General features: G+C 41.2%; 2 protein-coding genes and 1 long non-coding RNA gene across 3 annotated transcripts in view; 1 reads left to right on the top strand and 2 right to left on the bottom strand.

The window, feature by feature from the left end:
- Window positions 1–3,656, bottom strand: part of LOC134097350 (heme transporter FLVCR2-like) — a 28,970-nt gene extending 25,314 nt beyond the window's left edge. The window contains exon 1 of the mRNA XM_062550229.1: window positions 2,357–3,656. Within this exon, the coding sequence (XP_062406213.1) occupies window positions 2,357–2,941 (585 nt within the window). The 5' untranslated portion in view covers window positions 2,942–3,656. The remainder of the gene's footprint in view (window positions 1–2,356) is intronic.
- LOC134097352 (uncharacterized) lies at window positions 1,194–13,915 on the top strand. Its single transcript, XR_009940914.1, has 3 exons — window positions 1,194–1,448; window positions 5,671–5,722; window positions 13,492–13,915. It is a non-coding gene; the product is annotated as an uncharacterized LOC134097352 (long non-coding RNA).
- batf (basic leucine zipper transcription factor, ATF-like) lies at window positions 4,491–10,718 on the bottom strand. Its single transcript, XM_062550230.1, has 3 exons — window positions 10,371–10,718; window positions 8,653–8,757; window positions 4,491–5,682 (listed from the first exon to the last, which is right to left on the bottom strand). The coding sequence occupies exons 1-3, from the start codon at window positions 10,434–10,436 to the stop codon at window positions 5,476–5,478; spliced, it is 378 nt and encodes a 125-aa protein (XP_062406214.1). The 5' UTR covers window positions 10,437–10,718; the 3' UTR covers window positions 4,491–5,475.
- Window positions 13,916–17,598: the final 3,683 nt, after the last annotated feature.

Raw genomic sequence — 17,598 nt, 5'->3', positions numbered from 1 at the left:
CAGAATGTATAGACAAGCAAAACAAATTGGTAGTGAAATGTACAGTAGGTACATACAGTACAGCAAGGAGTCTGTCACTGCCTAAGAAAGGGTACAGAAACTGTAGCAGAAACAAAAGTTGGTAATTCAAGCATGAATTATGCATATCATATGAGCTAGATGTCATTTACCAAACCTTTATATAGCACGACAACAAAGACAATAACTTAATCATGAAATAAAATGAAAGCAGTTGATAGCATTGGTAATTATTCATGTAGTGATGTTCCAACTCTGTTGAGTATTGTTTTACTCTTGTGATAGTAAATGTCCTATCTGTTGTGCATTCTTCTTCACTGTGGGACGCACTTTTGATTCCTCAGCATGTCTAGTATAATAAATAAAGCTGACTTGACTTAAAACAGTTCTTCTACCGTGTTTCACTTCAGTTTAAATCTAGCCATGACTCAATGCTTGCCTTGTAGACAATTACAATGCATTTTGTTCATGGACAACATCAGGCGTCATCATAGAGTTTTTCCTTCTGTATCTATAAACTCTTAACTCTTAGCCAAAGCTAAGATGTCTCAGATTTTGTCTCAGGCTTCACAATTATCACTTGGTGCTGGATTGGGCCTTCATCAGGCTTCCTCAGGGCAACTGTCCGCAGGTTTCGGCCCTCACCTTAACCCTTTGGCCAATGTGCTAAGTGGTTCTTCAAGGTGGTGTCAAGGTAACTGTGTCCGGTAAAGATTACAAAAGAGGACAATGCAAGCAGGCTATCAGCCTGATAATGGGGATTGTGCTAATGTTTTCTCCTTCATCAGAAACAGTATCTTAGCTGTTGGGGAACACTAGGCCATGAACACTCTAAATACAGGATAGATTTGAGTCAGTTCAGTCAGAGATGACATTTACCACTTTATTTACACCTTAGGTCCTTCACCTGATCTAGTAGGCTATTACCCGACACGATGGATAACTTGGGGTGATTTTTATAGTAAATGTTACAATAACTGAGGCCAGGTAATTTAGTAAGTTTCATTCTTAAATCCTCTCGTCTGGTCCAGTCCACATCTGTGACTCATTACTGAGCTTGTTGTTTGTAGTTTAATAGTTAAACTTCACAGTTTTAGTTAGACAAGTTAATGATATAAAGGGGCAAGGATTGTATCCCTCTTTTGAGTGAAACACCACAAAATTGGGTCCATCGTTTGTGCATATAGTAAGCACTGGGGGGTCCACCGTTTGTGCATATAGCAAGCAAGCACCGGCAGCCGCCCAAGTTTTGCCATTGGGGAGCCAAACATCAAACTCAGCAGTTTGGCACGTGAGTGTTCTCTCAGGAAACTGGCAACAATGCACATGATCACTGCCACTTTCCACAGAAAGTTTCTGTCAGCACCAGCAGGCATCTCCTGTCACAAGTTAAAGCTACTCAGCAAAAAGGATTTTCACTTACTTCTAAGGTAGGCCTTAACAAGTCTGCATTTTCTATCATATTACATTCATAGCAGTAAGGAGGATTATAGGATGACTGATGGTGCACATGGAATGATGATTACTAAAATGTTTGCGGGTCATTCTGTGTCAATCCAGAAGGTTGCTTCTGCACTGTCTAAGATTTTTTTCAAACCTTCCTTATCATGAATGGGTCACCCCAAAGCCAAGGCCTGTGAAATAGTTCTGTTAAAATCCTATGTTATTTTCAGCACTTTATATTTAGTTTTACAGCCGCAAACATTATCTGGGAAGCGATTTTCTTATTTTTAAAAGTATTATTCATAGCCTGTCTAAATATGGTTGCCTTCCATCCTACAACAAGATTTTGCTCTTAAAGATATGAATGTACAAACATGACATCTAATAGGCTATAAGGCATTTTGACAGTGTAAAACACATGAAAGTCAAGAAGAAATTAATGTTTTTTTCTACATTGGGAAACTGAGCAATATCTGAGACGGTGCTGCAACAACTTTCTCTGTTGACCCTGATAGTAATGTGTGATCTGAGTAAATGTGTTTGCATATGTTCACAATGTCGGAGTAGTTTATGCATTCCTACAATAATTTAACATCTACTTTTAAGGGCTAGGCTAACATTATATATTTCACAGGAAAACACTTGCATGTTTTACGTACAGAGCAACATTATATGTATATCACAGTTTGTATTAGATATTAGAGGCATGTGCATAATTCATACTTTTGTCAAATTAGTGTCATTATTTGTCAATTAGCATGTTCTAATCGACGCTACGATAAGTGCGTGCGTAATTACGCAGCAGTGATGTAGCACCTGATGATGTATAGGCCTACCCAGGTTACTGACCCATGTGACCAACATAAAAATTGCATCATGTATTATGGACACATACCTGGTTTCCGAATACTCCAATTGAGCAGGCCGTTGAAACCTCCTCTGAGCTGAACCACACCGATGCTATTCGCGAAGGCATTCCTAAAATGAACACTTGCGCAAAAGATGAGCAGAACTGACCCAAAAAGGTCACCGCGAACAGGTCTGGTCGTGCGCTAGCCACCTTGATCCATGTCCCGACGCAGTTCATAGCCGTGGCTATCAGCGCAATAACCCTCAGCCCCTTCTTGTCGAGTAGCCAGGTAACCGGGAATATAAAGGGTATGTAAGTCAGCATGAAGATCATAGACATCCAGTCTATGGTGAATGTATCGACTCCATAGAACTTCATGAAGATATTGTTGATAATTCCGTACTGGATCCATTGGTACGAGTTGCAGAGAGAGTAAGAGCTAAATAGAAGCACTATAAGCCAGCGTTTCTTGTACAAACGTGTGGCTGGCTGCCTCTTGTCAGCGCTTACGTTAATGTCATTTAAAGGCAGTGGTCCACCTATGAATTGAATCTGCGGGTCTTTCTCAGAATCTTTTGCTACTTCAAAATAATGTTTGTCGCCATCAGACAATTCGTTGTCTCCGCTCATGTTGTAAGAGTGAATTTACAGTGAACGTGGGATAGGCTGCCTTTAACTCCAGTAGAACAAGACCTTGCATTCATAAGCTAACTCAACTGTCAAAAGCAGACCACACTATGGCTGTCAGTCACGTCAAAAAAAATGTAGACGTAAACGTTACTAAGGTATATCTAGTTCCAGTAGTAGTGTATTGCAATTAAAGGAGGTTCATGGCAAAGGCTTCACGTTAATTGTTGGAGGTTAGTGCAATTCATTAGCGAGCTATGTAGTCTAGCTAGCTAAGTTACCTTTCTCTTCCAGTCACCTCGGAGAATGTCGCGACAGTGACAGAAAACTACCAGATGTAGAAAACCCGTAGCCTACCTTATTGTACCGTAAGTGGATATTACACCTAACTCTGTATAGGCCTACAAAACATTAGGGTCCCCGGGTAAGTTGACGAAGACAGCCTACTTAAACTAGACAGCCTACTTAAACACCACACAGTCGGCACATGAGCCAGCAAAAGCAGAAGTTGGTTAGCCAATGGCTAATAGCTAGCTCGACAAGTGGACTTGTAAATGAAGAACGTCTAACCCTTATCATATTTCGTATGCTATCGCATTGTGGTATAGGAAGTTAACGATCAAATCGAGCGTTATTGCAATGACTGCGTTTCTACCTCTGATCATGAACCACGGCAGATTTCAAGTGCAGAGAAGGCAAGAGCCTACTTTGTTCGAAATGACAAGTAACCCAGGTATTGGTGGTCCCACCTCATGTGATCAGTGCATTTCACCCAATGAAATGTCACCCGTGTAGTTAAAGTAGCATTAGGACCTGTTACAATTGTGTCTCCTCTCAATGAATGAATTGCACTTACAATCCAGTAGGTCTAAGTCCCAAATGCCTATATAGGCTATTTCCAAGTTTAGATTCTTCTTCTTTCAAGTTTAGATTTTTATTTAGCTGACCTTTTGTAAAGTTCTGTCATCTCACAACCCTGCATAATTTTGTATATCATATTCAAAATATATAGTCCGATATTATCTTGATTGTATATTTTTGGCTATGCTGTTCATTAATACATAGCCTACTTAATATCATAGTGTTGGATTATATCTAGCCCGCAGGCTAGAGTGTTTGCGTTTCCTGTTTCAACAAGGTAGCCTAAAAAATCACGTTGGCCTAAGGCAATAATGCAATTAAGTAAGGTTATATCTGCAATATTGCAGCCCAACACAATAAAATGTTCGCAAATATTCACAGTCAATGGCAAATATCAAAGAAACCAGCAAACCCAGACATATGGCAGCAGCTTTCAACAGGCTCTTCATTTGCTGGGACGTCATCAGAACAATCAGTGATACTCGAGCGCCCTCTACTGCAGGCTAACGTTTCCCCATGAGGAATTTACCAGAGCCCGTATGTGGCATTAGGCCTACAATTGCAAAATTATAATCGGATTCAGTCACTAAAGCCCCTTCCCTCCAACGTTCTACATTATCAGACTGTTTCTGTTTCCAAGGATAGCTCTACGTGCAATCAAAGAAGCAAAGAGTACACCACAATATAAATCTTTTCCAAAGATGGCTTACATTTATAAACAACAGCACAAACATTTTCAAAACAACATTGGCTTAAGTTATTTATATGGAATCGTGAGAGCAACAGTTGTGAAAGGATGCATCTATGCAAATTTCCATTCGAACTTTAAAAAGGTTGAAAACTTGAAACAGAAATTAACATTAGAAATAATAATTTGCTGGCTCAGACTATAATTTAACACAGCCTACTGTATTGCAAGGGCTCGTCATTAAAGATGGGCAGTTCACAACCTGACGCAAAGTGGAGCCAATCAAATCACATCCTTCTGTTCTTCTGAGGCAATGTGCTGATTGCCTAGAATTGTCCGGTTTGAGACACAATTGTTTGTCCCTCATTCACAGCGCCAGGATTGTGAAGGAACACATTATTTCTCTTAGGTTGCTCTAAGATCAGTACCTGAATTTGAAAATGTGGATTAGAATAGCGAACTAAAAATCTCAGCAAAAAGGAGATACACTAGATATCTTTTCAAAGACTATATAAAAGGAACATTACATTCAATACTGAAGGGCCACGTTATACATATTTCACAAATGGTACCCAAAGTAGACTATGCGCAGACACAAGTGACATATTTGCCTTATTGTATTTTGTCATTAATCGTAATTGCACGAGGTGTAAAAGTTGTCCAATATACAAAGTTATATTCATACATAATATGCTTTTTTACATTCATTTCTATTTAGAGAACCACTTTGTTTCCCTGTGTTGTAAAAACTTGTAAACCATGGTTTGCTTTCTCAATTGCAGAAGTAGGCTAGCCTACTAGTTACACTCATCAGCTGTCACGTTGTGGGAACCAGTAATTTGAGATGGACACTGATCCAAAACAATGTCTTAGGTGGCTCTGTGAAAGCCTCTTCTTTGCATCCAAGTGAAAGTTCAATCTCGCCAACCTCACCTTCTCCCCAAAAAAGGTGACACTTCATTCATGACTTGTTTACGCCACCCCATGGTCAGAGGGGGTAGTGCTGCACTGCAATGTGCTGGTGGTAACCTCCGTGGTGGGCGCCGTAGAGCAGATCTGAGGACGAGGGCGAGCTTAGGCCGGTGCACACGGGTTCATGGTTGTTCAGGACTGAAGTCAGATACTTTGCTTCCTCTCGAAGCCTCTTCACTTCTTTTCTCAAAGCAGCGTTCTCCTTTTCCAGGTTCTCGCTCTCCTGATGTACACACAAGCATGCAGAAAAAAAGAAAAAAAGGGTTAGTGATTTCTGACACTCTCTAAAATCAGACCCTTGATTGAACAGGCAAAGCCTAAAGATGAAATTATGATACATAAAGTAAAAGATCTGAATATGTAGTTGACCGTAAAAAATGCCATTGAACCATTACCATTAATATATCAATCCTTATTGAGTCTTTTGCATTTTGCCAAGTGCAATGTCTGCTGCAGTAAAGTATTCTTGTAATGCTATTACTGTTGTCCTATAGCCACTCAAAAGGTAGGTTAAGTAGTCATAACCTTTCCAATCCAGTAGCAAACCTGGTCATCTGCCCTGGTTTGTGTGAAGTATGGTGGTTCAAATGTGTCATGGAAAAGAGATTCTGCCTTCACACTTTTGCTTTACAAAGGTGCTAACATCTGGTCAGATAACAGATATGGACAAGTCCCCATATAATGATCCTATATGTATCTTCGCAGTTACTATTCTATGTAAAGATCTATGTAAAGTAGTAGCTATGTACTATGTACTATGTAATAGTACTGTGTACTATGTAATAGTAGCTAGTTACTATTGTATGTCAAGATAAGTTTAAGATTAATTGGAATGATTTAAATTGTACCATTTAGCACCCGTTTTACCACAGAAACTCCTCAAATCATCTTACTATCTGCACTTGCCCATCATCACATTCATAAGTTTCATGTACTGTAATCTGAAACTATCAGTTCATTAGAAATTCATTAGTGGCATTTAAGGGAGCCTTGCTGTGTTCTCAAAGGTGTTGGAAAAACAAAGCTGTGTGGGGGGAACTTCTGCAAAAGGCCTGCGTGTGTTTGTGTGATAGAAGCCTGGGGAAATGGTACGTGCAGGCCTTAATCTTACTGTCACAGATAGACCTGGGCAAGCCCCGACATTCGCGTCACAAAGCCAAATACGGCCCACGGTTGCAGCCCAGCTTTTACGAGAAATGACGAACTACACCTCCCGTCCCGCGCCCACGGCCCACAGTCTACAGTGAGGCCTCGTTTACGCTGAAGAGAGAATGAGACAGAAAACCAATTCTCTTGAAAAAAGTACAACTCAGGAAACATGTCACAGGGAGGGAAATTTCAGCTTCCTGTTTATCAAGTGTGGCTATGACACGGTGACACACACACACACACACACACACACGCAAAAAAAAAAAAAAAATTTACACTGAGCACAACAGCTTCTGAGCCAGGTCTAATTTATACAAGTCTGCTATCTATCAGTATCAGAAAAGAGAGAACTACAGAATGGTTGCACAAGTGTTTGTAGTCATGCAACACCTCTCAGTGAATCTGACAATGCAGAAGTTAAAATCTCTTAAATCTTTTAGGTATGTCTGCCTTGACAGATGGTTTCCCACAATACTTTTGAACTGATTTTGATAATGAACCCTATATATTTAATCGTTTTTGTCACTGCATTTCCCTCTTGAGTATCTATGTTGACTGTGTGAGACAAGCAAAGTTATCAAGAGGACTCACAAGCATACTCCAAAAGAAACCATCAAAACCCAGTGGCACCCGATGACATTGAATGATCTGGCCAAGCAGGATGATGCAAGATGATAACTGATAAGATGGATGAGAAATGGACCGACATTTCCAAGAAAGTGACATTTCAAGAATTGCATTAAGCAAAAGTGCATAGCCTAAGCCTTTGTCTGGTTAAAAAAGGTTAAGAACATTGTGTATATAATGTAAAACATGATGATCCAAACTAGACTGGTAGAAAGTTTAAATGAGGACATAAAACATTTATGTCACTGGAGGTGACCTTATTTCATTTCCACTTTCATTTGAATGGGGAAGCACATGTACATGTGTATATATATGATGCAATCTTTAAGCTATATTTCTCCAAAACAAGGTACCTTCTAAAGATAATTATGTTAACAATAACCCCCCCCCCCATCAACAACCACAAAGTTAACCAAAGCAAGCTTTCAGTGTCAACGGATATGATCTCTCCTCCCCCTTCGAAGAGTGAAAGGTGAAAAACTACCCTTCCACACTGCAGTCAATGAGTGTAGAGAGGTTAAAATGAAACTGACAGCTTTCGTCTTCAACAAGCTACCTATCACGTGTTGGCCTTCGTGAATCAACGAGAACAGGAGAGGAGAGAGCTCTGAGCAAAACCAGTGCCAAACATTTTGCAGAAAGTCTGTTGAATCAGTCATCCTCTGTGCAGAATTCAGTTTTTTTTTTTTTTCATTTGGAGGTGACCGGCAAAGCACCCACACACGATAATTAATGCCAAATTGAGAGGCAGAGATGGCACGCACCACATCCTGGGTGTGAAATGCAACAGAAGCCATGACACATCGCCACATGGTCAAGTCTTCACCATGTAAATATAATGGACTTGTATCCAGGCAGTTATCACTTGCGGTGTCTGCACAGATGCCAGGTGACTAACTGCTTCTCCCCTCACACACCACTCCCCGCAAACTGTACTGCAACCGAACGATCGCTTTGTATTCTTGAATGTCTCTTAATGTTTTCTCATATTTTCAAATATTCTCAACAATACTAATCATAATGCCAGCTACCTTCACATTTTGTCAATATTTAGATGATTTCCTCTTACACTCTACATTGATGATTTATTGATATAATTCACCCAACGTTCAGCTTTCAACCTGGCTAATATCCTACACTACCCGTTCCATGTTTCGGTGTAGTCAGTGTATAGATTCACTGTGTTGTGTTTTGTAATATTCTAATTTGATAGTATCTTGTTTTCCAACCCACACTTCTTCAACCCTGAATCATGCCCGTGATGATATTAGCATGTGTGACATTTGACCTTTCAACCAAAAACTAGGCCATTCATCGTGGCACGGTATCCTGGGGGGCAGTGGGACTTTTTTTTGATCATCCCGTACGACGCTCCCAGAGAAACCCTGCGGGGGGGACGAGGGGAAGAGTCACTCACCAAATGCAAACTGTCGGCCTTTTGGGTCTGTCGTAGCCTGCTCTTCTGAGCGGCGATGCGATTCTTCTCCCTCCTCATCACCTTTCTCATGTCGTCCTGGGAGCCCTGTGAAGTCGGACGCGATCACACATGCACACCGTTACAGACTCATGTCACACATACAATGAGACAAGAACACACACGCACGCACTCACACAGACAGACACACACACACACACACACACACACACACTCTCACTCACACACACTTTCTTCACACGCTTCTGCTAGCAGTCCAAACCTCTCCCTAATGCAATGGTAGCTGGACAAGCAGAATTATAGGATTTTAAAAACATGACTTCAAGCAATGTCATATGAGGATGGTGTAGCCAGCTTTTTGCACATGGTCTCCTCATCCATTTGCTATTTCCTACATTAAGACATTCCTACATTAAGACATGCAGACAGTCTTTGATGCAGACTCTATTGCTGTGTGTAGACTGCGTGATAGTGAAAGATAAACAAGATTAGAAACAACCTGAGGTTTTTCTCGTAAACTACATGTATGATGGACCTGCGTCCACAAAACATGGGTCAGATGAAATTCCCTCAGTATTCTCAGTATGATAGATAACAGAAGTACATGTGTGAGCACAGAGGGGGGAGACGCTGCTGGGTTGTGCTTTTTGCCCATGCCCATGAAGAACTGCCCGGGTATTCAGCTTCAGTTTCGCGTCAGTATATATAGACAAACAAACAAAATGGCTAAGTGTGCCTTACAGACTTGCATTAGTTGCTGGGCCTCACAGACTGGCCCACACACATGCTTTAGAAATGTATTCATTTGTTTTCCCAGCACTTTCAGGATAGTATTGCTAATGCTAGTGCAAGTCATTCAAACCCTCATGTGCATATGCCATGAAAATAGTACGTGGACCTCTAGATCTCTATGCAGTAAAAGTCAGTCGGTTCAAGATTCAAGGGTTTAGTTATTCTGAAACCACATACAATGGTGTTTCAGTGACCTGAAACAGGGTGTATCTCATTGAATCAGTCACCATGCAACAGTTCACAGCTAAACTGTTGTTGGTCTGCCAATAAGTGCCTTAATGCCCTCTGAAGTGACTGAGGGATGCAGCACACTGTTTCAAACATTTAAGGGTATAGAGTTTGTTTCCCAATCTAGACCATAACTGAATCAAGAAGTGCAACCGAGGTTAGTTTCTGTAATGAAATGTCAATTATTAGTTCTCATAAGGTGCTACGTGTAGTAAATGCATGATAAAACATGAATTCAGGGTGAGGATAGGGACTGAAATCAATGCACTTCATGCTTTATTGAATGGGACTCATCAGACGTGCCTTTGAAAACAACATAAACTGTGGTAGAGATCAAACCTAAACCTGCTATAATAAAACATGTCACCTGGACCACATAAAGTTAGATGGAAAACTGCGGCTACTCAGAGGAAGAACAAAATATCAATTACTTGTAAAGCTGGAACATAAAAATTATGTTAAATATATTGAGCAGCTAACTGCACATGTCTCTCCTCTCTGCATTTCACTATGGTGACTAATAATGAAAATATATTGTCATCATCCATTCTTTTGACAAATAGCTGAGTCCTTCTGGGTACAGTTACTTCAGCATGTTTTAAATTGCTAAAAACACCTGCCTGAAAAGTGCACAGAACTGTATTAAAACTGGGAACAGAGCAAAGAGACAAGCCGCTTACCCGTGTGCTGCCCGGAGAAGGGGACCTGGTGTAGCTGGTGTCGTTACTGTCAGAGCCCTGTGCCATACCAGCCTCGTTGCTGAGAAAAAAAACCCGGCTTTCCTCTTTTAACTTCTGCTTTCTGTGTGCGTAGTGGCTCTCTGTTTGTGTGTTGTGTGTGTGCGTTCCAAATATGTACACTGGAGGTGATGAAGCGATCGCTGCGCTGATCGCTGTTTTGTAAATGAGCAATGCCTGTTTTCCTTTCTTTTCTTCTCTCTTTCTCTCTCCCCTCTCTCTCTCTTTCACACACACACACTCGTTCTCTTTGCCGCAGACTTTCTCTAGAGTGCTCTACTATTTGTGAGAGTCTGTCCTGCCCAATTAGCTGTGTCTGATGTGGTTTCTGATAAACACAGTGTAAGTGACACCAGACTGGAAGTCACATGGTCAGTGGAAACTTTGCATGAGAATTCATTGTGAGGGGCATCATGGCAGCTGAATAATTTTTGTTACATGATTTGGAGTGCAAGGTTGTGCAGGTTTATGACTGGGTATAATAAACTCACGATACACCACCCCCTTTCAATGCCCCTTTTAATGCTGAGCCCAGCCATTAACATGGCAACATTAGAAAAATACCAGATTGTTAAAAAAATCAAAGTTCAGTTTAGTTTTGTTGTTACAGCAATGAGAGGGTAAAACCTAATTTATGACATGATGACAGTAGCATGGTACTTGGTAAAATGTTTGCTTTCTTGAATGACCCCTCCTTTGGCTTAGAAAATGTTCAACAGCCTTCATCATAAATGTACTAGACGCAATATAGACACAAAATGAAGATTATACTAACTATAGAAGGGACTAACTATCTTCTGTATACTACAATAAAGAGTATTTGATAAACCATGGCTGCTCATTGCATCACTCTGTCTCTGTCTATCTTCATGGTTCAGTAATAGGGTGCTTCCCCTTGCTGTGAAGCCAACTATGGCAGCAGCTGCATTCAGATGGTCCTATGAATTCATTCAAAAATTCCACCAAATTTCACCCTGCAAATTACCATAAGAAAATCTGCACAACCCCCAAACCCCCTTTCCCCTCCCCCCAACCACACACACACACACACACACATACACGTTCACGAGGTTGTCATAAAGGTGAACAAGCCCACACTTACGCTCAAGTGCTTATTTCCCACATGAATATTTTTTTGGTGGAAAGTTAAAAAATATTCAGTTTCTGGGACCTATGAACCAATCAAGCATGAAGTAAGATGATACCACACTGAAGACATTATGCATCAGTGATGATTGAGTATCAGTGAGGCCATACCATGTGGATAGTGCCCACAGCAGCGCACGTATCTCTGATTCACACAATGAGGTGTTTTTGTGTGTGTGTGTGTGTTTGTTTCATATCTCCTCTGGACCTCATAAAATAGTATTGTGGTACAGGGTGGCCATATGGCCTTGATAGAGAGCATTAAGGGTTTGAGTGGTTATTTGGGGTTTTACCATGAGCAGAAAAGCGGCTTAGCAGTGGTTCTCAGTTCCCTGCTATTCTACCGAAACCTTGGACAGCTGAACGGAGCAAACAGAACTGGTGATATACTCTGTTCCTGCTTTAGGTCTGTCTGCCTTGACACCTTTTCTACATTATACTGTCTTTAACTACTCATATGTAGGGTATGTGTAGGTACCAGGCCATTTATACAACAGAGAGTTACAGAAACTTTGCTTTTTAAATATCCTCAGCATGCACAGTCAGTATGTGATGTTTATGATGCCCAACATATATTTTTCTTCTCTTGAGGTAGCAGTTCCATGCTGTAGTAATTCTCCCAGATATGTATAATGTGTAAATATAACCAAAGCCCAATTATTTGTGTCTGTTTTCTGTGTATGTGGCACAAGTTATATAAAGACAAAAATTAAACTGGCATATTGTTAAAGTTTCATTGACAGAGAACTAGACCAAAAGTACCCTTTTCACCTTGGCTGGTGAAGTTAAGATTTGTGTCAGATTTCTCAAATTATTCTCTCCCTGCTCAGTCAAGGGCAAGAGTTCTAATATTATGCGCTGTGACTTTAACAACTATATTTGATAGTCATCACAAATATCTGATATAGCTTTGGGCCTGATCTGCGTTACATTTTGATAAAGGTCTCTCTATTTTCTCTCCTTTGAAATATTTCCCTCGGCATGCGTTGGCATCGGTGCAAAATTCTCTCGTGAGTCTTAGGACAAAATAGGGTAAATAACAGATTACACCAGGCAGAGCAGTCCTCCCACGTGTGAAATATGTTCTGCCAATGTTGGAATTCAAACGCCTTAGTTGTCGCTGATGGAGGGCACCCTTCTCTTTTTTCTTCTCATGTCTGTCTCCATCACCGTTTCATCCCATTTCTATATCAGTAACATCAATAATAAAAGTAATCAGCATCCCCCCGATAAACATTTAACAACAACACAACGAGAGTCTGCTGAACCTTCTTGGACATGACAGACAGCAGAAGGTGGGTGAGGAAAACAGTAATTTCTTGATTTTTGACTGAAACAGCCTACTTCTTCTCTGGCATTTTCTCACGATGCAGCCTACTGCCTACTACAACCTAAGGGATACATTTTGCTGACCAAATTATCTGCCAAACAGGCCTTCATTGTGTCAAGACATGAAATCTGGTGTAGGCTTTCAGTCGAGCAAGTACGTACTCCCATATTAGTCTTTTATGCTGAGGACAACAATTTTGGAGAAAACAACCGGAGGCGACGAATCCTGTGCAAGTTCATGCTTTATAAAAGTTGAACACGAGGAAATTCACAACCTTCCAAGTTCAGCATAGTTAAATTTATGCCTCGAGATCCGAACTCACAAGATATGACGTCATCCTCCCTGTAGTGTGCTTAAAGTACAAAGTTAACACATTTTAACTACTCTACAGAAAGGACACATATATACATTATGTATATAAATATATAATCCTATTTTTGTGCGATGCTGTCTGGTTGGATAACAACTCTGTCTGTTTAAATTGTAACAGTGCAGAGGTTAAATGCATGTGCTTTATGTGACAATGCAGCTGAAAGTGCAGGATGTCATGTGGTTGGTACTAAACAGAGTTTATACCGTTCTCCACAGGTGGTCTCGAGGTGTTCCAGCTGGCAACACACTGTAGTTGAATTTGCCACAGTGCCATCAGAGAACATGCTTCAGCCTCTAAAGCACGTTCAATAAAGGCTCCATAAGAGCAGAGCCGAGTTCAGTCATTATTTCTCTTTCCTCCAAGCCATGAGATAGTTTCATGTTCTGTTCCTGTAGTGGCGGTGGAAATTTTCTATATCAGCTGCCTTGCACGTTTTGGGATGCATGCTGGCAAGAAAGCTTATCTCCATGGATCAATGGGATTAAAACAGGGGACACAAATGTATAGATATATGAGGGGCACAAAACTTGTAAGTGATATTATATTGTATAATGCTTCAACAGGCTATTTACAGAATATATAAAAATATGATAAACTGTCATATAAGCTGTCATATCTAATATAAAATAAAGCAACCTCCTCTATAAGACCTTTTCTGACTCACTGACATTTCTATCAGTAGATAAGTAGCTCATCAGGTCATTTGTGGTATATCAGGAAACACATTCCCACCAGAAAACATGACTACTCATAACGTCATCAAGGACCGCTACCATGGTATGTTTGTCATGACACAGCTTGAAAAAATGCCATCAAGTCTTACTGAAAAAATCCTGAAGACACTTTTTAAAAAAGGTGCTATAGTATAGCACCTTTTTTTAAAGTGTCTTCAGGATTTTTTTTTTCATTTTTTCATACTATAGCACCTTTTTTTAAAGTGTCTTCTGGATTTTTTCAGTAAGACTTGATGGCACTTTTTAAAGCTGTGTCATAAAGCTATAGAACCAAAACAGTTTTATTATGCTTATTATTATGCTTCATATGGCACCCCTAAATGGGTCTTTAAACCATTTTAAAGAGTACATCAGAGGGTTCTTTAAAGCCTGTGTGGTTCTATAAAGCACTCTAAGAACCCATTTTTAGAGTGCAGATAACAATATTACATGTATTAATTTAACAGACACTTTCATCTGAAGTGACTTATGTGATTGCAAGAATTGAGGTTCAGTGCCATGCTCAGGGGTACAACAGTGGAAGCTGGGAATTGAACTCACAACTTTTCAGAACACTGCATACCAACCCAGCTTCCTATTAGCCTGAGTAGCCAACTCAATTCAGCCTGCAATTCACTAGGTCAGGTCAAGGTCAAGTTCTATTTAGTCTGACCTTTAGCCTGACCTATAGCCAACGAAGAATTTAAGTCTAGAACTGTAACGTTACACTGGGAAAAGGCGCTACAGGGGAAAACTACCTCTGCACACAATTGGATAGACCTAACCAATCAGAGCAATGGAATAGCCTACCATGAATCCTGTAATGACAGCAGACAACACATCTTTTTTCTCCACAAATACATCTGTTTATTTCTTAAGTTCTTAAGCTGCCAACGGTGTCAATATGTTCTACAACAGACTTGATAGTGCCATCTAAACATCTAGCTTCTCAAGCAACATGCTTTTTCCTGTAAACAAAATCAACCAAAGTGTGCTCAGGCATTGTGAATGAATAGGCACCCCATTGCTTATCTCTCCATCATGGAACAAAGCCTGCCTGGATGATTTGATTGGTCAGCTGATTTTCATAGGAGCGTAGAAACTTGTCAATGGAGCAAGGCCAGACCGAATTTCCCAACCTCCAATTTGGGGGCGGGGTTAAATTCCGGCTGGCTTCCTATAGCAGCCAGAAAAAAAGCCATTGAAATCCCTCACTCTGGCCCATAGGACAATTGAAATCCCTCACTCTGGCCCATAGGACACTTCCTGAATCTGCATCCTGCTACTCGAGTTCCATGACCCAGCTCCAGGGCCGGCTCTGGAGGGGTAGCAATGTGAGCAACACTACCAGGCCCGGTCTGGAGGGTGGGCCAGAAAAATAAAGAGTTAAATAAATGAATGCTCTCTGTGCTGATTCCACATGAAGTACATTCATTACTAATTGTCTCACTTAGCAGTGGTGAGTGTGGCGTGTTACGTCTGGCAGTTTTCCCTATTAGCTGATAACGAATTATTTTTAAAAAATTAACAAAAGTTCACCCTCCGGCCCCAGCCGTGGCGCAACTGGCTGGGGCACCTGCACCGCACGCCGGCGACCCGGGTTCGATTCCCGCCCCGAGGTCCTTTCCGGATCCCACCCCAACTATCTCACCCATTCGCTTCCTGTCTCTCTCTACTGTCCTGTCAAAATTAAAGGCACAAAAGCCCAAAAAATATACTTAAAAAAAAAAAAAAAAAAAAAGTTCACCCTCCCCTGTGAGGAGTCGTATAGGCTATGTTAGCCTATCTGCAAAAGTTAAACGAGATGCACAATGTTGCTCGATGTTGAACTCTACATCCCTTTGCCCACTGCGGTCCTTTGATGATCGTCTGGGGCCTCATTTATAAACGATGCGTACGCACAAAAGAATGCGTACGCCTCGTTCTACGCAAGCTTTGGTATTTATAAAACGTGAACTTGACGGGAAAATGCGCGCACCTCCACGCAAGCTCTGACCCATGCGTACGCACAAAAAAGGGAAAAGCAGAAACTGCGACCTCAGGAGGAAACAGAAGCATAACATCGCGCAATGACGCGCATCAATGACATAACTGCCTTAACCTAATCCTGTTTAAAATCTAAAACGTGGTTGATTGTTGTTTCGTGCGCCCGTCAAAAATTCCATCTTATTTGATGCGAGAAAGACATGCTGATAGCCTGATAGGCTATGCCTATGTATGTTTTGTTAATTATCCACTTATGGCTTTCATGCATGTTTTGTTATTTGTCAATAATCAAGGCTCAAACATGTTGCTTGTTAGCTTGCAAATGGTAGGATACAGTAAGTGCTGACTTGCATCGGCTTTCTTGCCACTGGCTGAATCGAGAACTGGCTGACCGGACTGGAATAGCCAACCTTCAGCCGAATTTTGCCAGACGTGTTAGGAGGTGTAACTGCTTCATCACCAAACTACATCAACTTTCCTTACATGGTGAACAGGCAAATAAAAACGCAGTCTAATTTCCCAAATGTGATCCGTGCTATTGACTGCAATCATATTGCTATAAGACCACCGAGTGAAAATAAATGTGCCTTTGTTAACAGGAAGCATTTTCATTCCCTCAATGTCCAAGTTATATATGTGACACGGACATGTTGCTCACAAATGTTGGCCTGATTCATATTGAGACATACTGTAGCAGCGTTGGGCGCAGACTGAATGCTGGAGCTGTGCGCGATGGTGGCTTCTACTGTAGGTGCGGGCGAATCGTGTTTAAATCCTGTGTGTAAATCCTAAAAGAATTTGTAGCAATTTTTCGACCATTTCTAAACATTCACCCGTTACTCATTCAAGCTATGTTGTAGGTGACAGTGGATATCCGCTGAAACGGTGGCTGCTCACGCCATTTATGAACCCACAAACAGTCAATGAAGTTGCGTTTTTTGTCTTTCCCGCTGTTTTTGGCATGTTGTCCACAGACATCAATATTCATTAAGGGCGTTTCGCTGAATATTTATAAGCAATTATGGGTGTGTCTTGAGGTACGCACAGGTGCCGCAAATGTAGAGTAGAGCTTGATTTATAAAGGGAAATTGGCGTGGAACGTGCGTGCGCACGGTTTTATAAATCAGAATATTTCTGTGCGCACGCACTTTCTGAGTTTTAAGCGCACGCCATCTTCTGGCGTACATCCTGCGCAAAGTTTTATAAATGAGGCCCCTGGTGTTTATACCAGCCTAGTAAAGGTGAGTTGGTAGAAATATTAGTTTGGCTATTCAAATTGGATCAAATTTGACATTAGCACAAACAGCAGGTTGAGATGGGGGTTTGGGCGATGTGTTTCATTCATTCAAACCACCAATCACCTCCACCGTGCTGGTGCCAAAACACTCTACAGCAACAAGCCTTAATGACATCCAGTTGCGCTCATCCCCATCATCATGAAGTGCTTTGCGAGGCTGGTCCTGGCCCACCCTCACTGGACCCCTTCCAATTCGCCTACCATCGCAGGGACACAGAGGATACCATCTCTACGGCACTTCACTCTGCCCTGTCCCACCTTGACAAGAGCAGCACTTCATGCCCTCCAAACTGATCTCCAAAACTCAGTGAGCTGGGCATCAACAC

The sequence above is a fragment of the Sardina pilchardus genome, chromosome 12, assembly GCF_963854185.1.
Source record: "Sardina pilchardus chromosome 12, fSarPil1.1, whole genome shotgun sequence".
Lineage (NCBI taxonomy): Eukaryota > Metazoa > Chordata > Actinopteri > Clupeiformes > Clupeidae > Sardina > Sardina pilchardus.
The sequence above is the reverse complement of the archived record's forward strand: the minus strand, read 5'-3'. Positions and strand labels throughout refer to the sequence as shown.